General features: G+C 41.2%; 1 protein-coding gene across 1 annotated transcript; it reads right to left on the bottom strand.

Annotated features, from left to right (window-relative positions):
• LOC121674915 (microsomal triglyceride transfer protein) lies at positions 1-27072 on the bottom strand. The gene is made up of 18 exons (XM_042049741.1): positions 26903-27072; positions 22368-22555; positions 21646-21789; positions 19526-19633; positions 18657-18773; positions 17489-17628; positions 16459-16609; positions 12942-13099; positions 11904-12072; positions 11232-11339; positions 10066-10278; positions 8839-9050; positions 8130-8227; positions 7907-8028; positions 6900-7127; positions 3040-3164; positions 2501-2671; positions 1-1624 (listed from the first exon to the last, which is right to left on the bottom strand). The coding sequence occupies exons 1-18, from the start codon at positions 26961-26963 to the stop codon at positions 1456-1458; spliced, it is 2682 nt and encodes an 893-aa protein (XP_041905675.1). The 5' UTR covers positions 26964-27072; the 3' UTR covers positions 1-1455.

The raw sequence follows: 27072 nt of genomic DNA, 5'->3' as shown, positions 1-27072 counted from the left end.
TGTGTTTTTACCGGTTTTATTTATGCTTTGACTAGAAATGTGCCAGCATTTTCAGGAAAGACAACAAGCAGACTATTCATCCCACTGACAGTTTGATTTTTGCAGATTTCTGCACTCTTGTTTTTTTTACAACACAAAAGAATTTGGATTCTTTTCTTAATCTTGTAGTAATTTTTTTTTTATGACAATCTATTTATGACTTTTTCCTGCCTGCTTTTGGGTTTGGGGTTTTTTTTTGAAAAAACAATTGTTCTTGGCTTTTTATTTTACTTTTTTTGTGACCAGCACTTGCACACCTTGTACTATAAAAATTAAATCAGATGGATCAGAGATCAGCTGAGTTGGGATGGCGTATATTCTTTTTTAATCTGTAATGCTGATGTAAATGTAAAACTTTTTTTTTTTTTTCCATAGATCCTATGAAGACACTGCCTGAAGTGTGTAAGTCATTTTAATCAGAGGACTTGTCTGAGTAGTGATTTTTTTTTTGCACTGAAATACAAGCCTAACTTACCTAAAAGAAGCGTTCTGGCTCTGCACAGGCTTTGCTAGACTGCATCCAAAACGTATTTCTTTCAAGACCCTTTACTTCATCATAGTTCAGAATTGCCTTAGTGGGTGCTCATTTTTTGAAATGCACCTGTCTTGATTACACACAGGGACACAGATTTTTAGGAGGCAACCTTGACAAGCAACCAGTGTTGGCTTAACTCTGCTCCAGTTTCTGGTAGCTACAGAAATTATACCATTGATTTCAACGAGAACAGAATTAAGACAACTGTAAGTCCTTCTGGAAACATTACCTCACACTGTTAATCGATTGTATTTAACTACAGCAGTTAATAAAAAAACCTCCAAAAGATAAATAATAATAATCGAGTTCTGACTGCTTAAAAAAAACCGCAAAACCCTTTGAAATCATGTAAAATAAAACCTGCTTTTTTGTAAACAGGCAATACTGAGTAAGCAGGAATTCATGGTCCTACCTGGATGTTAATTGTACTTGAAAATTTGAATGGGGATTGGTCATAGGCCTAAAACACCTAAATACTTTAAAATATATTTATAAATAATCATTCTTTATACATCATAATTGCTCTTCCTGTATGTCAAAAACACAGACTTCTGTATTCCCCAAGAAAGAAAAATGAAGGATTACTTTTGCTTTTGGCACAAAAAAGTAAAAATGAAGAACAAGCACCACCCTTAAGGGAGTGCATGGAACACTACCAAATTGGTCTTTATTTGCCTTAGGGTTTTTTTTTACAAAAGTTTTAAATATAGGTTAATATGTAAACACTGTGCACGCACTGAGAGTTTGATCCTGGCCCGTTGAAATCAATGGCAAATTTCCCATTAACTGCAGCAGTGCAAGGTCAAGCTCCATGTTGGTAAGGTACATGCAGGCCTAAGTCATTGAGGGATTCCAGAAAGCAAGGAGCTCAGGTCCTGCTTTCAAAACCAGCTGCCAGCAGAGTCAGACTTTGCGCCGAACACCTTCTTGCACATGTTGGAGTTTTCCTGGTGGAGAGGGTATTCATTCCCTGCCAGCACAGCTGCCTTCCCTCTCCTGGCAGTGTAGCGCCTGCCAGAGGGCAGGCTCTCATACTTGGTCATGTGAGTCCTGCAAAGACACAGCACCAGGCTCTGGCATTAGCAGGTTTATGCAGAGCTTGCACCCTGTTAGGAACACCTTGCACACAGGCGAGATGGCACTTCCACAGTGAGCAGATATAAGCAGCAGCTGTTTTAGTGGCTGCAGAATAGCAGATACTGCTTTTTTAGTATTTCCTGAAGATCCTCAAGTTCTTTGATTCCTCTCAGGTTTTTACCATCTTTTTGATGAGAACAACCCGAGTGGAAACCTGACACAGGCTCTGCAAATGTTATCTTCCTTAGGTCTTAGCAAATAGGGATCAGGCGAGAGTAGTAAACCCCATTCAGTTACTATTCTTCGGCTACTGAAAAGCATATTTTTATCCTTATTGCACAATTGTTCAGTTTTCAGGAAAACTGGTGCCTTAATACAATATGATAGAACACAATGGCTGCAAGAGCTTAACAGCCAGGTACTTTTGCTGACACTAGTAAATAGCAGATGCTCATTTATGGCTTTGCATTTCCTCTCTCAACAGTGTAACAGAGATCTACTGCTGGCAAAGCCTGAGGTCACCATCAGAACTGATTGTACATGAGGGGAATACTGTCCTGCCACTTGAGTTAGTTCACTTGCAAAGCCAAATTAAAAAATTGGATTAAAGTGCACACTCAGATCTGATCAGTTGTGATCTCCAAAAGGGTTCTTTCTGAATCTTAGGGGTGAGGAACAGGGAAGAATGGGCTAGCAGAGAGGTCAGCGTCTGTAACAGCCTGCGCTGCACCTGATTGTGTTGGACTGGAATTCGACCTCAGTGGTTAAACTCTTGTGACTGTGAAAACCTAAAGTTCCAGCAGCTGGCTGAAAGGACACCTCAGAAAAGTCTGTGCTGTTAGTTCTTACCTGAATGGAGACTCTACTCTGTCCATCTGCATACAGACCAAAAATGGGTACTGTGAAAACTGCACCGTGGAGATGAAGTCTAAAGATGTTTCTGCTTCCAAAGTGGTTTCCATACCAGTTTTTATAAAGAAAGAATCCACCTCGGTGTTACCAGCTATAAACGTGGCTACCCTACAAAAAAATTCAAGCATTACAATTATTTCAAAACACATTAGAAAAGAGGAAATTGAATTACAAACAGTCCTACCATACACACATAAAAACTGCCCTCAGAGGAGCCTGTTCTTCACATAAAAGTGTATAAATTCAGATGAGACCACCGGGAACTGGTATTATCCAGGTGGAAAGGAAAAGAGAAGTACAAATGTTCTCCCATGCACACACCTATTTAATTCAATTTATTTAATTACTTAATTCTAACTCATCTTAATTCTAACTCATCTGCAAGGTCTTTTATATTTAAATTCTTCTTGTTGGGACTACCAAGGCTCAGGAGCCTAAGCTGTCTACAGCTACAGAGTGTGCTGGGAGTATCTCACCGGTTCTTGACGTTGGTTTTGGATTCCCGGTACCACAGGCTGAACTCCATCCCCCCGGAGATGTCGATGGCCAGTCCACCCAGGAACTCTGCACTGGCCATTGGCCCAGACTGCAGCTGGATTTCCTGAAGCCATAGGAAAGCACAGGTTACTGACTTCAGACCTCAGAGGTTTCCTTATTCCCTTTAGTACTGCACTCACACCACTTGTCCTTTTGCAGGAACGAAAAGGAAGAGAGGGATTTTCTGAAAGGATGGACAAAACATCCTGACGCACCTCCCTCCCTCAAAAATGGGATGAAGCTACAGCAAGGCACCTTGCATCCTTTCCCCTGTGTGCCAGCTGGCATAATTTCTGCATGGAGTGTCACTGCAGGGAATACCATGTCTCCAAGAGCTACCACACAAGCCCCATGGAGGCTGTGATGGCAGTCCAGCTCAATCAGATTAAACTCCTTGCTGGAAGCCCAGCACAGATGCAGTGCAGTGTGACTGCAGCACCCCTGAGCAGCCCTGCACTGGCAGTAGGATGCTGCCACTTGTGCTGTGTGTAGTGGCTCCAAACCCACCATATGACAGGAATTATGTCTTCAGTGGCTTCAAACCCATCAGCTAATGCACCTCAATTTGCATTTAATGCATTTTCTATCAAATATCAAATGTGCTCATGGCTTCATGAAACCTATAAGGCTGGACTGGAAACACATCCATAAAGTGCATTTAGGAAGTGGTAGTATAGCTCAGGGTCATGGCAGTTCATTACTTTTAAGGTTTGACACACATCCAAGATTTTAAGGTTCACCTAGCTTGACAATCTAGCTCTCTTTATATAGTTGTTCTGCTTCCCTAAGAACTAGTGGATTAATTCACCATTTTAAAAGAAACATTAATTTGGGAAAAGCTTTTTTTGATCATGTGCCTCACATACAGGACACTTTCTCCCATCTCACAGATGGATTTTCTCCCTCCTCCCAGGTTTCTGTGTCTGTGGTATTCGCAGCACCTGTAACGTTGCAGGCCTTTATAGGACACATGGAAATGTGAATTTCCTCCCCCTTTTTGATGTCCAGGCACCCTAGAAGTCTCTATTATCTTCTTAGCTATTCAGTAGTCCAGTAGCTCCAGCTAATGCTGTCCTAATATTTAAGAAAGAAGCAAGCAGAGAGTCAGTCTAGCTTCCTAATCCCTATAGCAAGGAGAAACGTCAGGGAAGGTTTTCGTTCAGAACATTAAAGTTATCTGGCTGTAATCGAAGACTTGGATAATTATGGTAGCTGTACATGATTACTTCACCTTTTAGGGTAAGTTAACTATCCTTGAAATTATTTCCTTGACAGAACCAGCTTGGCAGAGCCATCTTGGCACTCAGTTGCTGCTAAAGTGGGCTTGAGATTTAAAGAATGCAGTGGGCTGGCTGTGGCCTATAAATTCAGCGTGACCCCAGCAAAGTGTGGTCATATGATGCTCTGATTTCTCATTTTCACCCAAGTTAAAATCATGGATTGGAATTGTGGTCTTTCTGAAATCAAAGTGAGTTTTTATACCAACTGCAACGGGGCATAAAATACTTCCCTTGTTGGTCTGCTTAGGTGTGGAGATAAAGCTTGTTTTGCTTTTAATTGAGATTGGATTGGTGGATAGCTGCTAATGAGTGAGGAGGTAACAGTATACATGCTGGCAGAGATATGTACACACAACCAGAGTAGCAGATATTTTTAGATGCATTGTCAAATTGCACCCAAGAACATTAAAGTAGGCTAGGTTTGCAAAGGCTGCACAGTTCAAGGCTTAAATGCTACCTAGAATTAAATTGTATTTGTCACTGAAACCAGCAGAGAAGCTAAGGAGCACTTGTCTTGTGTTTTACTAGCTCATCTATTTCCTTATTTATAGCTCAGCCCTGTCCTTCGTCTCATGTGCAAATCCAATCCAGGCTGATGGGAGGTGTAAATCACAGGGACCCAGCCTCCTCAGGAGAAGTATTTTCCTTTCCCTTCCTATTTTAAGCTTTGTGTCTCATTTGCAGTGGAAAATGTGATCCAAAAGATCAGAATCAGTCATTTGTTACTGTTCAAAATGCTGAAATGTGCAATGTTTCAATAAAAAAATGTCTTTATGTACTGCACTGTAATGCAACCTTACTGTAATGCAACGCAGAGATGGCTGCAACAGGCACTTCTCTGGGAACTGGCTACCTTCCATTGGGGTCTGGCTTTCAAGTGGCTTCTCTGACCTATTAATACAGTATTTAATTTCTCTGGGCTTCTGGCAGGTGTGTTGCCTAGGAGAACTATTAACACTGCTGAACTTTAATGCAGTCTCAAAACAGTTTTATGAGAGCTGTTTATTTTATAGCAGGAATATAACTTCTGGTTATTCTTAGCCCTCAAACAACACTGTGGCCACATGGAAGTGCCAAAACCATGTTGATGTGCTGTTGAGATGGAGCATAGCTGTAAGACCATTCTTAGAAAGATGGGCTGTGCTTAAAAGGCAGCTCGGCCCAAAGCTGTGTTCAACAGTGCTTTAAAACCACGCTTGTCCTTGTGGGATGTGGAGGTAAGACACTGCTGCTGAGGCTTCCGGGGAGTCAGTGACTGAAAACACTACACCCTGATATTGTTAAAAGTGGCACACAGTCCCAGCCCTGGCTGCCCCAGACTTCTGAGAGGTTCTCCAAAGACAAGGAGTGGAGAATTTGCTGGCTGACAGAGCTCTGAGGGTGCCCAGCCATCTGATTCAGCCAGAGTATGTCTGGAGCTTGGTGCATGCACAGCAGTTGGAAATATTTAGTTCTCTAAATGCTCCCTGTGCTCAGGACTAGACATGATTATCTTTCTCACCTCTGCGGTCTGTTTGTTAAATAGGTCACGGTAAAGTTTTTGCCCATAATCTGCGTGTGAACTGTAAAGCACTGTTGGAATGAGCTTTAGTAAGCCAATTTGGGCACTACTTGGGAAGCCCTCTGGACTTAAAATACCATTAGAAGGACCTGAGCTGGGTTCTGGATGGGGAAACCTGTCATGTGCAGAGAGTGTTTCTGTGTAATTTTGAGCAGAGTGGATTGTCTCATCATCTTTGGCATTTTCTTTTGCCAAGAATTAAAATGGAAGGAAAAGTAAAAAGTGGAGTTTGAGACAGCAGATGTTTCATGAGCTGAGTACAGCTGTCAAATCCACAGGTTCTAAGGAGATCCCTGCTTGGGAAGAGCAAAGATATCAAACCAAGAGAGAGACGTCTAGATTCTTAGTCCTCCAATAACACAATATGTAGCCAGTTATATTTATATGTGAATCTTTTTATGCACAAAATTAGTATATCATTTGGGGTGACAGTTGCATAAAAACTGTGTAATCCTCATTTTAATTCCTTGTTTTGCCTAGAATTAAATGTTGAAATTTGGACCTCTTAGCATTGTTCTTTGAAGGATAATTATCTGGGAAAGTACCGGTGATTCATTCACCTGACAGTTATTGCCTAACTGGACACAAGGTCCCTGGACAAATAGTGAAGAGGAAAACTTAGGTGGTCACATGGGACAATACTGTATTACAAGAAATTATGGGGGGATACGAGTTTTCAACAGAAACTCAGTTGGATTTGCTTTTACTCAGTTGCACTTTGTTTTCTAGAAGATCTGTTCTCACCTTTGTTCTAGGTTGCTTTTCACGTAATTTCATTCTGGTTTTTAATACCTATGACTTTTCTATTGCTCCCCTAGGAAGGGTAGCCTGTGTAACACTAGTCAGGTTTATTAGCACTGAAAAGAAACAAAATAAGGTGTCCTACAATAGCAGTGTGGGGGAGGAACCGTCTCTGCTTAAGAGACAGAAAAAGAAGCAAAGAGTGTGCTGTTAGTACCTGTAAGTAATCTGTGAGGAGGACAAGTCCTTTCACCACGTTCATGGGATCTCCAGTTGCCGAGAGCATTTTGGACATTAAATCGCCATACCCTTGGAAAAACGTCACTGGCCTGAGCTGGAAATTGAACAGAATGGCTGACATGCCAGCAAAGGAGTCCAGGTTTTCCTCGCCTTCATCAGGAGTTGCAGCTATTATGGACTCCAGACCCTGAGCTTCAATCACCACCTACAAAAAAACAGTCATACAGAATCAATGAAAAAGTCCTGCCTGACCCATAACAGCCCTACACATTTTCTTAAGGCCTACAAGCCTAATTCTAATTTATGTAGCTGTAGTTGAAAAGGTATGAGGTTAAGACTTCATGGAACTAGGTAGAGCACCTATAAAAATGGAAAATAAAATAATCTCATGCCATGTTTTTGCCCTTTGGGGAGCAGAGCAGAATTTACCCACATGAAGATCACAATCCTGAGACTACTTTTCTTTCAAACACATTTTCCTTTATTCATATGACTATTTTTCATGGACAGTGTGGAGGAAAAGCCAGAGATGTTCCACTGCACAATTTTTGTCCTGCATAAATTTAGGAGAATTATAATACTGAAGATTCTTGCCAATGTTAAGAAAAGTCTAAAACACAGACATTTAAATCTCTTTGATTTGTACATTTGATCTACTCCTTGAATTTCCATTCTATGACATACCTGAGCTAGGACCTGACTTTACAAACTCACAAAGCTTTTACTGATTACATCAGATAAACAGCATAGGCTTTACACAGACACAGACCTTGATGTATGATGCAGAACAAAACACTTGTTGTTTTGCTTATGGCAAATATATGCCACATTGTGGGGTTTTCCCCTCTTATTGGTTTTCCCCTGTTATTGGCTTGTTCTCTGCCCAGCAAACCATATGGTCTTAAGCATTAGCTGAATTGATTTAGAAGCTGTAAGAAAAGGACCACATACTGGCTTACTTATTATGTACAGTGTGGCAGTTACCTGGATGGCATGAAGTTCAGTGTTTCTGTCGAAAACATGGATGTTCATGTTACTTCTCCGTAAAATGCCAGAGCCGGAGTAGAGGATGTCGAGGCTGTATGTGGATGACACATCAGGACCACCTTAATTAAAGAAGAAAGAAGGTACCTGTGACTAAACTAGTGGATTAATCAAATGTTTGGGAATACCAAGAAGGTTCAGAGGCAGTTTCATGGTTACATACGTGTGATATATCCAGTGTAGGCAGAGGAAGAGCCCATCTTGGAGAAGCGATCATAGTTATGGGTGCGCATGTCCTTCAGAACTTGCCGAACTGTTTTGCTGTGGTATTTCAAAACAAACAAACAAAACCACTGAGATACAAAAATGTTACAGTACCATTATTTTTCAGTAGAAAGATCAAATTTGAGAGAGAGTGAATTTCCCAATAGGAAAGAGGGTCTTCAAAACCCTTACCTTTTCCCACTAAAAATCTGCTCTAACCCAGAGTCTCCTTTTCAATTTTAGGTACTCCCTGCAGTCATAGGAAGAAAGGCAAGCAAAGGTCTTGCTTGAAAATTAAAGGTTTTCAGAAGAAAAGATATACTGATTATGTTCATTCTCATGCTGTGATGTTTAAAATTTTTCCACATCACTGGTTCTTAAAATATAAAAGCAATGGACCCAGTGAGAGAATTAAGACCAACAGATGACATTTGTCACAGTAATGCAAGTCAGATGCCTAATTCTTTTTTTTACCTGTGAAAATATGAATAGCTATTAAAAGAACTACATTGAAATGAAGGGATTTATTCTGAAATAACAATACAAGGGATATAAAAATAAGATATCTTTTTATACTCTCCTTAAGTTTTAGTAATTCATGAGAACCTGTGTGTTCTTTGTAAGGAAGGGCTTTTTTTTTTTTTCCATTTACACTGAACTTCATGTACCTTGAAGGCATTTCAAAGTGCAGTATATCTTGGATCATGGAGAGCATGTACTTATTCATTTCCATAGGCAGTTCCCCAATGGAGAGCAGGATGTTTTTCACTTCCATGTAGGATGGGTTACTGTTTAAGATGATGGCAGCTGCTGTGGTTCGCACTGTCTTCTCGTGGACTCTGCGAGTCTGGTGGTATATCCTGTTCATTGTTTCCTTCACCTGGTCAGGAAACACATTATTCACTCAATGCTCATGCAGATGACTGGGCAAAATACAGGTTGGAATGTCGTTTATAACATCAGCTTAAATTAGCTTAAGTTAGCTCCATAGCTAAGGCTAATACATAAGGATATATTTTCAGCATCATGTTTTTCATGGTCGTTTTGGAATGTTGAGACATGTATAGATAGCTCAGTGACCACAAGGACAAGTGGGACATCTGTTACGTTCTCTCAGCCACAGACCAAATACAGCCTTACACACTGGTTTTCAAAGTGGGGCTGTAAATAAGTAGCAGCACTAAGAACAAAGTAATGTGGCAGTGGTAAGAGAGACATTTTCTTCACCGTTAGGGAAGTATGTACTTTAAAAATCAAGAATCTTGTGATTTTAATTTTCTAGATAGTGACCTGTGGTGGCCTCGCGTCCCTGAGAAGATTGTGACACATCTCTGTTACAGGGAGTCCGTGGAAAGCCACGTAGCCCCACTGACAGAATGGCCTCCAGCATGCTCATTGCAGAGCACCCTGACAGCCTCAGTCCTGGTGGCCAGCAGTGGGTATGAAATGGAATGCAGGATAATGCAGCAGAGGCAGGATGTCAGGTCCCACTATTTTCTATGTCTTTTCTTACTCTTGGAGGCTGCAGGGTAAGATGCAGCTATTTTACCCTTCTCTTACTTTGTGTTCTCCCCATGTGAAAGCACAAGAAAGAACAGGGGTTGCACAGGTGCCCAAGGGCTCCCTCTTGCGAGGGGAGCCCAGTTTTCCCAGCAGACTGCATGGCTGTGTGTGACCCTGGAGCCAAGGGCTGACTAGCACGTATCCAACAGTCCATTCCTCCCCTTCAGCATGTTGAGTGCACCACACAGGTTGGTGCCATCAGCAAACTTACTGACATTGTACTCAACCTCACTGCCCATGCTGGTGATGACAAGAAATGAACTCTGTTAATTTATCCTTTATGTTTAATACAGTCTCCCGCACTTCTTTTCTAGGGTGGTACATTTTCTTACCTCTTTGGTGAGAGAAGAAGGATCGTATCTCTGCAAGGCAGTGGCAGCAAGGCTGCTGATGGGCCCTTCCCCTGACTCAGAGTACTTCAGAAGCACTGGAATTGCTTCGGGAAGGAGTGCGTTCTTCAGTGCCAGCAGGTACATCTGCACATTGTCATCTTTCTTGGCCTTCTCCAGTCTATTTAGAATCAACCTTTTGGCTTCCACAACAGCCTAAGAAAATCAACAGCACATTAAATGGTGATGATAGATCTCCCTTTTCCCCCTTGCAGGAGTAGAAGGGGCAGGCCTGGGTTCTAGCTCGTTTTTGTTGCACAGGGTTAGCAAAGGTGTCATTTGTGAGCTGTATGTTGATGGCTCCTTCAAGCATAACCAAAGTGACTGCAGCCACAAGTGACACCTGATCCACAGTTTTATCACTTGCCAGCTACTCCTGCCCTGATTCAGGGACTTCACAGGTCTTCCTTGTGGGGCCAACATGACCCCACGAAAAAAGGCAAGGGAAGTGTTCTTCAGTGACTCGTAACATAATGTTATAAAAGTGCTTGGCAATTATCAAGGAAAATTAAAAGGGCCCATTCAGGTGCTCTGGATCTTTTCAGCAGTGTGCTGCAGTGCTGAACAACACAGATCCAGCAGCCTTGTCTGATCATTCCCATCCTTTAACACCAGCATCTACTCAGTTCAAGCTCAGAGTAAAATCCTCCTTCTGGGTTTTTCTGTGCATGTTTGGGGCACAGTTGAGTACTTGAACCAATGAATTCTCTTCACAGAGGTGAAATAACCTAAGGTGACTGCAAATAATAAACAGATCCTGAGTTTGCCAGTGTTTCTCTGAGGATATGCAAAGCTTTTGGACAAGGGAGCACAAGTTCTGCTTCTGCTGACAGATTCAGCAGCGAGAAAAAAAAAATCTGTCAGACAAGGGGAAACTAGAAGAGATCCACAGAAAAGGGAAGAGACAACATAAAGCCTATATCTGACAAAGTATATGTCATTATTAAAAAAAAAATGCAATCCTCTATCAAACATAGGAGTTTATGGGCTTGTTTTAAGCAGGAGAATCTGCTTCCCATGTCTGTCCTGCTCTCCCAGTAATGTCAGCAGGGATCAGTCACATGTGTTGCAGACCAGAATTTGGGCAGCAGTGACCACCAGATACTCACTGGAAGCTTGCAGCCTCCCCTGTCACACAGCTTTCTGATGAGCGCTCCCATGACAATGACAAGAGTTTCTCTGATTTCTTCATTAGCGACATCCCCCTTGAACTTCTCCTGTCATGCAAAAGCAAAGCTGTTTAGTGTCTCAGCGTAAATATCACGAGCCACACTCTGCAGTGTCCTCATTTTCTGTGAACATCACTGCAATGCAAGGGCAGTGATTACCACAATGGCCTGGGGTCAGGCTAAGCACAGCACAGCTTTATCATTACATATATATTACATATAATAACTGACTGCCATTTTCAACTTGAGTTACATTCAGTCTCAAGTAGATTCATTTGGGGGAAAAAAAAAAGTATTTACAGTCCTGGTTACTGGACTTTCATAAGACAACAATCAATCCTCAAATAATTTTCCTAACATTCAGTATTATGTTTCTTTTCCAAGTAGCTGATTTTCATAACATTTTACAAAGTAAATAGACTTTCAGTCTGGACCTAGGAATGTTTGTTGTTTTCAGGATCTATGTTAATGGCACACTTATAGGAAACCCTGGAAGGCATAAAGAAAGGAAAATTAGAAACAGCAACAGTTGTTTCTTCTTCCCTTTCCCTTTGACTGGGATGAGGCATAAGAGAATTAGCTCTGTTGTATTTGTTTTGTCCTTTGACTTACAGTTAAAGATTTCAGGAGTGTTTCACTGGGGTGAGAAGCAAATCCACAGGCATACAGGAATCGCTCCTGCAGGATAGAAGTGCTTGCATCCTTAAAGTCAAGAAACTCCAGTATGGCCTCCAGTGATTCTGGTGTCTGAGCCGAGGTTACGGCATCCACTACCTGTGGACTACAAAGAAGTGGAAATTAAATGAACATATCATTGCAGTGAGTCAGACAATACTGAAAGGACTTTGCTGCAGATTGAAAGAAAGAAGCTAATGTGCTGAAAGATCTCTTCATTGCAAGTAAGAGAATCTTTTACTCTTGTTGGAAAAAGTATTCCTCAACTCCACCTCAAAATGGTACACGAACTCATATGTATGGATAATATTCGAATTTATGCAAATAGGGGACCAAAAAAGGTATTAAAAACCGAACTATCACAAGTGTATTAAAGTTTACAGGACAAGGTTGTAAATGTAAAAAAGTGGTTTAATACTGCATACACAATGGCACACAGAGAAAAGGCTTCTATGCTACCTGAGTGACTCTCAGGTTTATCTCTATTGCTAACAACTGCTACAATTTGTTGGAAAGATCCTGACCATATGACTCAGAAATGCTTGTCAACTCTCAAGTCTCAGTGTGCATGCTGTTCACAACCAAACTCTAATACCAGGACAATTCCCAGACTTCAATCTTCCCCTTCTTTGTTGAATTTCCAATTGAAGGAAACAAATGGGAAGTCAAGAACAAGTTATAGGGTGTTTCAGAACAAGCATTTGGTTTGAGAACCTTTGGCTACACTACAAAGTATGTTGGCCTTGCACTGTAGATACAACCCTGGTGGCTGAAGGGTGTGCTGAAAATGTATTATATTACAATATAAGAATAAACATAACTTAAAAAAAAATTCCTCTTCCTCCAGACAGTACTGAACACTGGGTTTGCATTGCTAGGACATCACCAGTAGAACTCAATCTCTTTGCATCCAATTTGCCCTTCTGCATTTTTCAGTAACTTAAACCTTTTAAAAGCTCGTTCATGGCAACTTACAGAAATTCTTTATTTTCACTTCTAATAATTTTCAGTATCTCCTCCTTCGTAGCTTTTCTGATGTTCTGAATGAAGGACAAAAAGCTTTTTGCTGCTTCAGCTTTGGAAAGTTTGTCAGGATGCATATGTTCTCTGATGCTCTGCCAGTGTTCAGAAAGCTGCAAAACAATTCATATTATGTCAAATCTCTCAGATTGGGGTTTCAGTTCTCAAAATCAGACCTACTAAATGCAGATATGTAGGCCAGCTGTTGCTCAAATCAGCTGAAATCCAACAGATTGATGATCCTTTAGCTAAGTATTCGTTGATTTATGATATCCCAGCACAAATACCTTTGAAACCTTTCTATAGCTGTCTCTCTTCCAACACTATTAGTATTTTCCTGATGTTGTACATGACCTTAAATGCAATCTCTTTTGGAACAATACAAGTTTATTTATACTGTAACTGGAATAAAGTGAATTCTCTTCTCTTGCAAATTTACTGTGCTTTCCGGTGAATATGGTGTTTACCTTATGTTCCCATTTTTTCCTAAGTTTTTGGGTTTTGTTTTTTTTTTAAAGAGGGAGATGCACAATCCCCAATTCACAAATGAATCATAATTTCTGACAAGATGGTAATTTTGGGTTAGTATAGAACAGGATTAAATGTCCAAGAAGTTATTCCCATTTTTTATTCATAAACTTGCATACAAAGGGATTTGTAGTTATTGTACAAAATGAAAGGTAAGATGGTATTAGAACAGGTAATTGCTGTGTTTATTCCCGCACCACATTTTCTACCCAAATGAGCCAACATGGTAGCAAAGCACCCATATCTGTCCTTCCAGATACACTCCCATAAGAAACTGGTGCCGGTATTTTGACCTTTCCTCTCTCCCTCGCATTTGCCTCTGTTATCTCAAATTATTGAGAACATTCCTTGGTGAAAACTCAGCTGTTCTTTGCAGCAGTCTTTACTGCAGTTTTCCCAACTGGGAAATAATTGTAGCACCCATTTGACCTTTACTAAAATACTTCCCCTCTGTGGATTTTGTATTGGGCAATAGCACTTGAACCTGCTGGCAATTAGAAGTATCATTCATCAGTACAGAGTGCAACTTCTATCGACTGTAACAAACAATAATTAGGCAACAATGATTGAGACATAGGATATTTCCTGAGGATTAATGACCACCTGGGAGGAGCTCATGTTCTGAGGCACAGATGGGTCTTTTAACCTCAACTGGTGATTAGTGCTTAGCACCAAGGTCAGTGCTCCTATTATAAACTGAAATTGGATAAACATATGGGGCACTTTTTATTCCCCCCGCTGAAGCTGCACCATAGTCCAGCAAAAAAAATCTCTAACCTCATTATTCCTGTATTTTCTCCCGTGCAGAGCCCAACTGTGTGGGCTGCTCTTAGTCAGTTTAGCCCATACCCTAGAGACAAGAAAGGTGGGAGATACAAGCTGGAGCCACCTCAAGCAAAGGAGTGGAGACCAAGCCTTCCTCTTTGGGGGGTGATCAAACTGTTCAACAGCTACAAGGAGCAGCTGCCATCTCCTGCAGTGACCATGGCACTAAAAAAACTTTTCACAAATGACTTTTATAAGGACCCTCATTCTCCTGATGTGAATGTCAGGCAGTTTGGTTTTAATAACCCAAACATTGAGGCACAAGATGCACATGCTTCCACATGGCACCTCAGCATGAGACAGATCTCTGTTTCTCTGACAGAGAGATCAGAACAGAGGTCTTGTGGGCACTCTAGGAAAACTCCAGCCAAACCAAGAGGTTCTAAACAGAGCAGGAGTGGGTTTTGAATGTCAGTGCCTGACAGCTGTTTACCAACATACAAAGGGTGGCTGCACAAGACAGGACAAACCCACCTCACTTTCAGAAGGGGCAAGAATCCATTACCATAGGAACCATGAGCATAAAAGAGTGTAAGATGCAGGAGCACTTCTGAAAAGAGCATACTTTATGTTGTCTAAACACAGAAATCTAGGCCTGATTTTAAGTGCAAACATTTGCCATAACCTCAGAGAAGCTAGTGCTGCCATCTGGGAAATGAGGATAGTAATGGTTATTTTACCAAATTCATAAAGATAGAGACAAGACCTGTTACAATTTCAAAAGGGCTTTGAGAATGTAAAACTCTAAGGCATAGCATGTCAGCAGGGCATTAATGCATACTATGATATATAAGTGCCATATGCTGTGTTGCTGCTTTGGATACAGTGTTCTGTTTATAGAGCCCAGCTTTTCATAGCAGTTACTGAAAAATACAGTGAGAGAGCAGGACTTCATTCTCCTCGTGCCATTATGTTTATAATGACATAGCTCAGTCCCCAGGCAGTGCTCAGGAATTATACCCTGTGTTTGTTACCTTGGTCTGGAAATTATAACTGTTTTGACAAACTCAGTTCCAAGTGACAAATTGATCAGCACAAACCCCGATGGGCAGAGTCAGGGAAAAAACACCTGTCCCTACTCTGTTTAGCATGCCTTGATGTTCCCTGCTCAGAACTGCTCCAGCACACATGCAGCATCATTTCTATATTCCCCAAACATGTGGTTTTGGTCTTCTCTGTGGCTCAACAAGCACTAGGCAAGATAAATTACTACAGTGTAATGCTACTTCCAAATAACTAGCATGAGTTCCAATATAGGAATGTATTTGTGCTCATAAGGAGTATCTCTGGAGGACTAAAATTATGTGCGCTGAATAGAAGCTAGATCTTGCTTATCAAAACCAGAGACTAATGATCTTTAATGTTCCCATTCATTTCTCAATGGTAATAGTATTAATACCGTTTGCTAACAGTCACTGTAGTAATTTATTTAGTTTATGATGAATATCATTAGTAAAACAAAAGATGATGCTTTTACAGTACCATGCTCTTAGCCTTCAGATGTCTTAAATATAAAAAAACAAGGCAATTTTTTTCCCAGGGAAAAATGAGAACATTACTGGACTTCCAAAGAATACTAAAGCCCCATTTTATAATTATAAAATACCCGTAAAATCTTTTAAACAAAAGACTACCTCGGGTCAGGTAGTAAGAACAGGTTAGATACATTATCAACAAATGCTTAGCCTGCCTAAGAAATGGCTAATGAACTTTAATTTCTAGGAACAGTTCAGCTCCTCCATGACAGAACTGTTTATGAACACCAATCAACCACCTTAAAATTAATTTCCCACCCCCTTACCCAGAAGAAATAAGCTTCTGCCACCTCAAGGTTGGCAAAGGTGAGATAAAACAAAAGGGTGTTGCATTTTCCAGTGATCTGGAGAAATACTGCACTCAGTCTTTGAAAGAGAGCAAAAAGGTTGGTACTTTTAGTGGTAGATCTTAAGACACTCTTGTGGGGTGAGCACCATTGCAACACTTCCATACTCCCCACTCCAGGGTGTATTTTATATTGATATGTTGGACCTGTCCTAGTTCTGCTTGGACAGAAACTTCCTTTCACACTTGTCCTGCTCAGCTAAGCAACCTGATGTCCAATGAACCTGTGTTTACTTACTGAAGGGCATTTTTTGCATTCGGATTTCACTGGCTCTGCTTCCAGGGGCATGGCAACATAATTGGGGTCCAAGGTCTTGATCACACTGGCGACTTGCTTTGCAGCAATCAGTCCCAGCCCAGCTTGTACGGACCTCAGTTCCAGCCTCTGCCTGTACATCCACACAGTGAGAACACCATTAGAGCTCAACCATCAGTGAAGAGATGCAGAAAGCACAGCAAGAAGAAACAAAAAAACCCTCCACAGACAAAAAAATCTGGAGTACAGTCTTATTGAAGTCTTATTTTTAAATGTTCAGAACATGGCAGGTCTATGGGCTTTTTAAGGTAACAGAAATATCTGACACCAGCAAAATTACTGCTAGAGTTATGAGCAATAAAATACCTATATGAGAGACTTTCTAAAGCACAGATTTATAGCACTTGATAAACAGCCTTCAGTAATCACATACATTCTGAAATGTTTCATGTATTTGTTCTTAAAAGATCTGGAAAGTGAGATTTTTGAATGTACTTTTTCTTTTAAATATCTAATATTACTGAGATGCCTGAATCATTTATCTTGTATGAGTATCTCCACACTTTCAGTGCTTTGGAGTCTGGAGTCTAAGACAGAACTAGGTTTCATTGTTGTTTCTTTTCTATGCAGTAGATTTTATTTTCTATACTTCCAAACTCTCACATACTAGAAATGGAAATCCATCAGAAGTATTTCTTGAAAAATAAGAATACAGAACACCTACAGCACTAATGGGTAGATTAAAAAGTTTTAGCCAATTCCTGCTGTTTCCAGTTAACTTCTTATGAATGCCACTATTTATTATTTGCGGTGTGGTAGAACACTTAATCAAAACTGGACCTGGCACCTGGCACAATTGGATATATATTTTGTATACAGATACAAAAGAGACCTAAATCCTTACCTGGAGAATTTACAGCCTTAGATCTCGATTCTATAAGACCTACACATATAACCTGACTTGAACCACTAGTCCTGCTACCATCAGCGACAGTCCAATTGCCCAACTTACTTTGAAACTATTTTGGCACCTGTTTTTTGTCGGTAATTCAGAAGGAAAACAAAATTTTCTTCTGCCTTAATGGATTTAATGAAACTGTCTTCCAGCACATAAACTGTAGCAGATGTGGCTTTTGTACCGACATCCAAGATCTGAAAATAATTAAAAATAAAACAGAGAGAGGGCTATTCAATAAACAACAAAATAGGAAAAGAGCTCACAGTTCCAAATGAGGGCAAGACTTGTTACAAAGTAGAGCCATATGAGGGAGGTGCATATATGCTGGAATCTCCAGCTAAGCCTACAAACCAGGTTTTTAAGAATTCCTTCTGCAGTAAGAAGCCACTCACTTCTACACCATGTGCTACAAATTCAGTATGTACCATGGTAAATGACCGTGGGAACAGGGCAGGAAGTTATGGAGCAGGCTGCAACTGAGAAAACACCCAGTACTACATTTAGTTTAAGATATGCTTTAAGTAAGACAAGAATCTTTTCCAGAGAAATGTCTTGTAAATGAGATTGTCATGTTCATAGTCAGATCAAACAAGGTGGCTGGCTTTGCTTCCTGTTTTGTAAACAAGATGATATCTTTGTGGTAAGTGTGAAAATTGGGAAGCCAGCCACAGTGTTAAGGCAGTTTATTAAGAGAGTGTGTGCTGTCTTTGTACTTCTCCAAGCTGGGAAAGGTCAGTTTCTGATGAAGAGAATTCCAGTGCCTTCAGCATATGTCCAGCCTGCCCTCAGTACTGACTACTTAGAACGACATTTACTAACAGTGGAGGACCATTAGGGCCGTAGTAGGGCTTCAGTTACCTCTGCGGCACATCTCCTGTATTACACCTGTGCATTAGGGAAGCCTTTGACCTTCCAGGCAAGCCTGACCAGGCTCCATTCAGGAGTCAGCATCTTGCCTGGCATTTACAGCAGATGGGAAAAAGGTTACTGTTATCCCTGTGACTGTGTCTGTATCAGCTGAGCCAAACTGGTTTACACTACAGGATAATCTGTGCTCTCTCCATGGGAACTACATATGACATTCAGCTAGTAAAACTACAATATTTACATACAGAATTTGCTTTCGCTAATGCAAGAAGGACTTCTGAGAAGATGAGTAGTAGCTGCTAAAAATATATTTTAAATAGGAAGAATAGATTTTACTTTGTTAAAGAAATCATACCCGGTTGTGGCTGGTAAATCCTTTCTTTTTTATTTCACAGGAGTCCAGGTCTTTTATTTTAGTCACTTGGTCTTGCCGCACATGGTAAGTAGTATTGCATTTCCCAGAAATGTCCACCTTGGAAAAGAGAGTTAGATTAGGACAATTTCTTGAATTTGTCTTTGGGATCACAGAACACCTTCCAAAGATGAAACATTTTCTCCACTGTTGGAATCCTGTACCTGAGATGCTGCACTGCTTGGGTTTATTTCACAGTTTTGAGGATGTCAGTGGTTCTAACTATCTGCTTTGGATTGGCAGGGGTACTATTCATTAGATGGCTATGAAGAAAAGTAACAGTATTTGTTTAAACAGGAGAATTAGGAAATACGGGGCAGCTCACACTATACTCACAAATTTGAGTTAAATTCAAGCTTTTTTCAAGGGGACAGATATACAAATTTAACAATGGAAGGCAACTTAAATGGATGCAGCTAAACCAGTGCTAACTTTGTGGGGGTACTCTGATTTAGAATGGGACTCCACTGAATTGAATTTAGGAATCAACCAACTTTAAACAGCAGTATAATCACTTTGATAGTGACCTGGTTTAAGGTGGTTTATTACCAAACTCTGCAAAATTGAAGAAGACATTTTAAATCAAATGGATTGCACTACTGCTTTATGTTAATTGCAGCAACTTAACCTGTGTCACCAAATATTCAGAAGACTGTCTTTATGTCCCCAACCTCATATGTGATCAAAGGGATGATTTCTGTCCCAGTTTACTCCTTCTGAAGTCAGCAGGAGCCACAGGTCTGCCTTTCAGAGCAGATCAGGCTCTGCCTGTTCCTCAGGTGATGATAATACTGCCTGATACAGCACCATACCTCACGGGAAGAACCAGAGTGCAGCTGTAGCTGGAAAAGACTAGCCAGACCTCTCTTAATGTTCTGAGTAAAACCAGGTTCATTTTGATATGAGTAGAAGGTTTTGACCTGTAGGAATAAAAAAATAAAGTACATAAAAAAGCATCCAAATGCATATAACAAATGGTGTTAAATGAGAAAGGAATAGTGATGATCCACTCTAGAAAAACTCCCTTTACTTTTTTTCTCATTAGGAAGTTGAATTTGGATCTGTTGCCCTTATTTAAGCAAACTCAAGAAGCTGCAGGGCCTGATGATAACAGTGCAAACAAGTTTCAGCCTTCAGCTGAACGTAAGCACAGTTTCAGTGCAGTGAGCATCTCTCCTCCTGGAATCAGAGAGAATTTAGATGGAAAATGGGAAACTTTTCATAATTTCACAGGCAACCCATTTTTCCACATAATCCTCAGATAATCACTCCCCACAGGGGCATAATATCTGTTGCACTTTAATCACAGGTTACAAAAACTCAGGGCAAATCATAGATAAATCACAGAATGACTTAAATGACGTGTCACACATATCACAACCTTTGCACTTCATTGGTCAACTGTTGTGCTTGAGTCTCTCCTCTGGTAACAAGACTTTGCACCTCCACTTAGCATTCAAGGTGCTTTAAAAGCGCCCCTTTTTCTGGAACTGTAAGTACAATCAGTGTGTTATCTCGGGGCAACCCTGAAAAGTGAAATTACTGTGCCAGGGATGAAAGTACCACACCACAAAGAAATTATTAAAGGAGTGTATAGACCCTACTACCTGAGAAAAAGCCCAAGTTTTTAATACTACATCTTAGCCTTAGCATGTTAAGTGTGTGTAATGTAATGCATTCTGACTGTGTTCTTCTGGTACCTCTGTTCTCATTTAGGGATGTGTACAGTTCACAGCCAGCGCTGTCCTGTTTCTTTTTATGTTCTGTAAAACTGATGACAAGGCTGAGTTTGAAAGTTACTGAGCAGGTCTGATAGCAGCTGCAATTCAGCAGGCTGAGCTGACGGACAGGGTATGTGCTCAGTGCCTATTTACAGCAGGAGGTAAAGATCCTGCTGGGATAAAGTGTCACAGCCCTCACTCCGCTCTGCAGAAGGGAAAAGGGAGTGTGACCTTCAACCTTCCTCCTTTCTCACAGCCCCTCTGCCCATGCCCCACCTGCCAAGCATTGCTCGGGCTGCAGAGGGGAAAGTGGGGTCTTGGCCTAATGCCACAAGCAACAGGAGGGTGAAGGACCAGGGAGAGGAGGCAGGAGCAGCCAGGGCTTGAGCCTCACTACTCCCTGACCAGAACAGCAGGCTGAGTACAAGGGGACATATAAGCAGCATTGCAGGAAAGAAGAGGGTGAGATGGATGTACTTGAATCCCCTTCTCAGAGAAACGGGGATGCTGAGAGCTACAAACAGACATGGGTGCTCCTGCGGTGGGACATTGCTTCGGTGCTCTCTCAGGGCAGTCTATAAAACCCAGGCATGTGTTGAGACACACCTGCTCTCTGACCCTTCTCTTCTGATTTTTGGAGACAATTTCCCAGTGGGGGAAAAACATGTAAGACTGTAGCTCTTTTGGCATCAAGCTCATTAACTTGGGACCATTGAAACTGCAGGGGATGTGGAAGTAAATAAGCAACCAAAGAACTGGGAAAAGCAGTCCTGGGAAAATACTTGATAAGGGTTTAAAGTGATTAACACTGCTCCTCACAGACTCAGTATAACATCCCTCATGACAAATTGTATCTCCTTTTCTGCCTTCAGATCTTCAGGACAAAATCCTGCCCTCGCTGAAGTCAATAGCACAAATCCCACATAGCAATTGTGCACATATCCATATGTGTACTATAGATTTGTGGACAATCTGCTCTTTACTTCCCCACTGTGTGGTGTTCCCAACACACAATAGGCTTGGGCTAGAAGGGCCCCTTGTACGGGTAAATTACAGTCTGTTCTAAACTACTGTATTTCACACAGACTGATAGGACACAATGGCTTATTAAAAACCTGAGAGAATAGTGAAGTGGTAAATTCTTCAAGTTTGTTACAAAAGATTTGTGTCATGTTTCCTCCAGGACTGAATTTTAAAAGACAGGGTCTTACTTTTCCACGGACTAACTCAAGCACTATGGGCCTCTGTAAAGCTTCCAGATACTCTTTCCCGATGATCTTCTCCGTGCTTTTTCCTTTGAAGATGCTTTTAGCAGCTGGACGTTCATTCACATTTTCAACCTGAACATCTTTTATCTAGCAAAGTAAAAGCAGAGAAAATTAATGTAGAGAGCAGTGTAGAATTGGCCTGGAGTAGGCTAGATAGACTAAATCACATGATAAATGTTCTTTATTTCTTAATTTCTGGTTGTGATTATTAACCTTCTATGATTACTATGTCTACGTTTACAAAATAAGCCAGCACTCTCCACTGGGGAAATAAGTGTCAGAAAACCTCACCATAAAGCTAACTATCAAACCCATGGTACAAGCAAACGTCATGATTTGTAGGTAGAACTGAAGGCTTCAGACAACATATATTGCCCCTTGGGTAAGGGCTTGCACATCAGTTGTTTGAAGCTACAGGTGCTGCATGATGCAATTTCAAAATATAGGAGATATTCTGAAGTTCTGGCTTATGATGTTAGATACATACTTGTGAAATCCCACTGAACAGGAATCAGATCATCAAAGCAGCTGGGTTTAGTTGATGATACTAGAGAATAAGAAGTTTAGCTCGTGTTCTGAAAGTGAGTTCTCTGAGATTAGATTAGCAGCTAGATAAGTGCAGAAAAGATTGTGTATGTTTTAAGTTGTCTGATGGCATTCATTACCGTAATTTTGATCAGCTGGTCATCATCATTGTCAGGATTTCTCCATAAGAGGTTGACATCCACACCAGAAGAAATCCGATATCCTGCACTTTTCTGCAGTGATGCTTTCACCCCATCAACATAGACTTCAGCTGAGTAAGCAAACTTATATAGCTTGTCATTATTTAGGCTTGGTCCAGTAGTGTGCCCTGTTTGGAGAGCAAAAACAAACAGCATTTTAGATTTACTAACTCACATATTCTACCATTTTTTAAGAAACACCTTTAGAAAAATTAAAAATTGAATTAAAAACAAGAGATTTATGGGACTGACCCTGCTACTTTGATTTCAGAGGCTGTTCCACTGAAGCAGCTCGGGGTTTTTTGTGATTAAGTTGACACTGATCTTACATATCTTACATATTTAACATAAGAATGGTCACAAAATCCTTTCTTCTAGCTCTTCACTTAAAGACCGTCAGATTCTTTTCTTCAGCTATGTTAGCATATTTGTTGGCAATATGTTACAAATTAATCCAAAATTATTTGCAACTCAATTTTCTGTAATTAATCATGCAATTCCTGTGCTTAGCAATGTGAAATGCACTGATGTAATTTGTTGGAGCCAACAGAAATCATTCTCTGCATCTCTTGCACATTTATTGGGAATCTTTCCATTAAGAGTCTTGTCCAAGGGAGACATGAAGGTAATGAAAACATTAAGAATGTCTTTTTTAGATTAAATAATTAAGCTCTTGTTCTTTAAGCTCAGCAATTGTCCCTGTAGCTGTGTCTCTGCTGTTAATTGCTATATTTTAAGGAATGTAAAAGGGAAGGAAGGAAAAAGAAGTTGGCTGTGCACAAAGTGCTCTTAATGTTCTCAAAGCAAATCCACATACAGTGACCTTAGGTGCTATCTGTAAGCAGCACAGCACTAGCTTCACACACCCAAATGCTGCACCACTGAATCCACTGGGAATTTCTTCATGGAGATCAGGAGGTACAGCGCAGAAACAACAAGTTCACAACAGAGTTAATCTAAGAAACACAAAGTGCTGTCCTCAGGGACATCTCAGTCTTGTGACAAGTGCAGGGAAAGGTGGGGAAAAGAAGAAAAATCTATCACAACATCTTACACAAATTCTTAAACATGCTGTAATGCAATCAGTGTCTTCAAAGTCCCCTGCAGAGATTCATCAGGCTATCTCGATTTATGTTATATCCCCCTGTTTTATATGACTCACTCAAATAAATTTCAAATCACTGCATTGTTAAAAAGGAAAACCAGTCTTATTTCACTTTCATATTTAAAACCCAGTTAGGTGGGTGCACAGGGTAGTTCCATCATGGGTGGGTGGATATATTTTGCGTTCTCAAAGAGTCCAAAAGCCCTGTTTCATTAAGATTTTGCTCACTTCCTTCCCCTGTTCACTCAGATACCATGGCAGTGGATTAAGATTAGCTTCAAAGAACCTTTCCCTGAGCAAAACAGACACTCCACCAAGTCTGGTCTGCAAGATGTGTAAACTGACAAAGCTACAGAACTAAATGCATTTATACTTTATGCCAGCTGGGGATGTGGTGCAGCAAGTTTGGTGATCCCAGCAGGCACAGACTGTTCACATGTGAGAGGCCAAAGCTGTAACTTGATTTTTCTTCCAGGGAGGCTGAAGGATTCATTCAATGGGGCTCCTCTGGTTTTGCACTTCTTGTGTGTCTGCTTCAAAACAAAGTCACCAAGGGACACACAACTCTTCCTGCAGGTTTACTGTGAATTTCCTAGCCACTTCCCCAATTCCCCCCACTCCTACCAGCTTTGAAGCTACTTTGCCCTTGAGAGTAGAGGATGCTCAGTGCCTGCTCAGAGGTGGCTATGCCTTTCAGGGACACCCCTGCTTCCTCGCAGTCCCCTGGAGCCAGTTGTTTCCTTTCCTGGTTCAAAATGCCCTTCATTTGCAGCAGAAACCGCAGTGCAAGGGACTTAGTATCAGCTGAGATTTTAGGAATACCACCCACTAGGTGCATTCTAAACGCAGTCCCATCTAAAGAAAAAGAAGTGGGGGAAAGCACATCCAAGAGAAATTATCTGGATGCTCAGCGAAAAGTGTCTTATTAGTTAAGGTGGTGGACGTTGTGGTTTTGCTCCCTCCCTATTTTCAGTTAAAAGCACCTTTCACCTACCCTCTTCCTTTCCCCACAGCTGAACACACACATGGGTTTTTTTTTTCTTTTGTAAGAGCTCCTTCCCTCTTCCTCCCTTTTAGCATTTGCTTGTCCCCACATACAAAAGACCTGTTCCATCCTAAAGGAAACAGATGAGCAAATGATGCAGCAGCTTCTTGCAAGTGTCATTGAAGAAACGAATAACTGCAAAGTATTCCTGGGAGCTAGAAGAACATTAGGTTTTGAAAGCTTTCACCATTTCACACATAGAAAACACTGCAGGAGCCAGGCAGAAGACACCTTTAGTTGCCAGACTGGGAAAGGGTACGCCAACAGTGTATCATGATAAGAGAAGCAGCAGGGATGAGGCAGTATTGAAAGCAGTCTCAAAGAGTTAGCATTTATCCTGGTGGAAATGAGGAAGCTGAGAGAGACAACTGAATAGTGCGGTCAGGCTGAGAGGCGAGGGGGATCTTGACAGATGAGAGAGAGATACAGGGTCACTGACCAGAACCAGTATTCAAAACAGCACAACTAAATTCTCATGCCAACTTTCATGAAGAAAACACCAGTACTATTTTAAAAGGAATATTCCAACACCTTTCTGACAGAAACTTTACTTAATAAAAAGCCTAAATTTTAGAAGCTCCTTCCTTTGTATTCAGCACAGCACTGGAATCCTTGCTGCCTGTGCAGCCATTGACATTTCAGCTGACAGCAAGCGTCCCACTGCCTGAGAAGGGAGGAGAGACGGACACACAGACTGCCATCAGCCCAGCCATGCTCTCTTGGGGTCAGAAGTGCTGCTTCCAAGGTGGAGTGCATAACACATAGTTTGACTAGTAATGTTAACTGTCCGTCATTAAGGGTAACATGCCAAGTCTATAATTAAATCATGATACTGTATAATACAGAAGGTTACACTGCATGAGTAGAGACAGCTGTCAAGTCCTGTGCCTTTTATTAATATATATGGCATGCACAGCATGTGTGTCTCCAACTACTTGCTAGCTCTACCTTCATAAATCATATTTGCCACTGTCTCTGATACCAGATAGCTTTAAAAAGCAAACCCCATCCGCTTATTTGAAAACATTTTTCAAGTCGAACTGCAGTAGGAGAGTTTCATGTGTGCTGACCTACCTGAACTGAATAGAATAATGTTTCAATATTTCCAAAAGGCAGCATAGCCTGATGAAAAGCTAAAACACTAATTCTAATCCCAGCTCTTACACTGAGACCCTAAGTGGCCTTTGGGCCAGTAATTTAGCTCTCAATCTCTGCACAAGAGAGAGATGAAATCTGACAGAGCTGAAGGGACGACTAATTAAAGAGAAAATGCTTGCTCAGTATCCTGGGGATGTGACAAGCAAGTATTTCTTCACATTGAGAAGCTTTGCTTAATTGACATTAAGGGGAAGCTGGGAAGACCAGACATCAGAAATGTGGCACACTGGTACCTAGCCATAAACTGAACTTGGCAGTCTCACAAAATGAGCTCACAGGTAAAGGCACTGCCTACAAACTTCTCTCCTTTGTAACTCCTGTCATGAGGGCGTACAGAGGCAGGGAGGAAGGAAGGTTGCTGCTCTGTGCATACACAGTGTTCTGGATTCCCTGCAAGAAACAGGAGGTGGCATCCATGAGAGCACCTCTACAGCCTTTTTAACAGCTTAACCCAGGATGGCGTGTCCCCCCTGCTTCTCATCATGATGAAGACATCCTCATTAAACTGAAAACTCAGCTCATGTTATAAGGTTGCTGTTCCTCTAAATTTAATGTGAGGTTGTACATGAAGAGGCACTACTAAAGACACGTTTCCTTGCTTCATACACTGGCACTGCTGAAGCAGACAGCCTCCAAGATTTCATACCCTTGACTTTGTCAGGACACCTGAGTAAAGCTCTACTCACAGGGCTTCTGCAGACACCCAGATTTTCAAGACTTACTACAGAGCAAGGTTCTCATGAAATTAATGGGATGCTTCTTACTGACTTGAGTGGTAGCTGAGTCAACTGCTCAGAAGCTGAAACCTGGAAAACCCTAAGCACTTCCTGGCTCTGCTCCACCAGAGCACTCTGTGTGTTTAACTTTTGAGGGTGTGAAAAGTCCCTTTCAAGTCGGTGCCCCCCACAGTATGTCCTGATTAAGCAAGGTCAAGATCCCTGATCTCCTGGTCACACCACTGGCGCTGTGCACTTGAAAACTGTCTCCTCCATCCCCTCTGCTGAGAAGAATGCCACAAGCACTTAAACCTAACTACTAAATGCATCTTGTATTACTCAAGCATGTCTGAGTAAAGCTGATAATTTTTGAGGCAAAACAGATCTGCATACACACACTGGTTATGCCTCTGGTGAGGCAGAAGCTGAACCAAGCCCAGTACAGACCTACCTTTAACAGAGGCTGAATAGGTGGAAATGATGCAAAGGAACAGCACGGTAAGAAGAATCATGCTGGACTCTGCTGAGCTCCTGACTGCAGCATGAAGTGTGAGAACCTCCAAGAAGTGAGCTGAGAGTGGAGCTTGCAGAGAGAGCCACAGGCTCGGCCTCACTGTTTAT

Source organism: Corvus kubaryi, unplaced genomic scaffold (assembly GCF_017639235.1).
Source record: "Corvus kubaryi isolate FWS band 111438036 unplaced genomic scaffold, C.kubaryi_AGA036_p1.0 71, whole genome shotgun sequence".
Lineage (NCBI taxonomy): Eukaryota > Metazoa > Chordata > Aves > Passeriformes > Corvidae > Corvus > Corvus kubaryi.
Note: the sequence above shows the minus strand (reverse complement) of the source record. Positions and strands in the feature narration are given on the sequence as shown.

Bases quoted from the DNA above. Each gene is read 5' to 3' on its own strand.
- LOC121674915 (XM_042049741.1), bottom strand. From the start codon at position 26,963: ATGATTCTTCTTACCGTGCTGTTCCTTTGCATCATTTCCACCTATTCA. The intron at 21,790-22,367 runs GTAATGAATGCC...TTACTTTGCTAG, and splicing joins ACCAGCTGATCAAAATTACG to ATAAAAGATGTTCAGGTTGA. The intron at 10,279-11,231 runs GTGAGTATCTGG...TGATTTTCTTAG, and splicing joins GGGGAGGCTGCAAGCTTCCA to GCTGTTGTGGAAGCCAAAAG.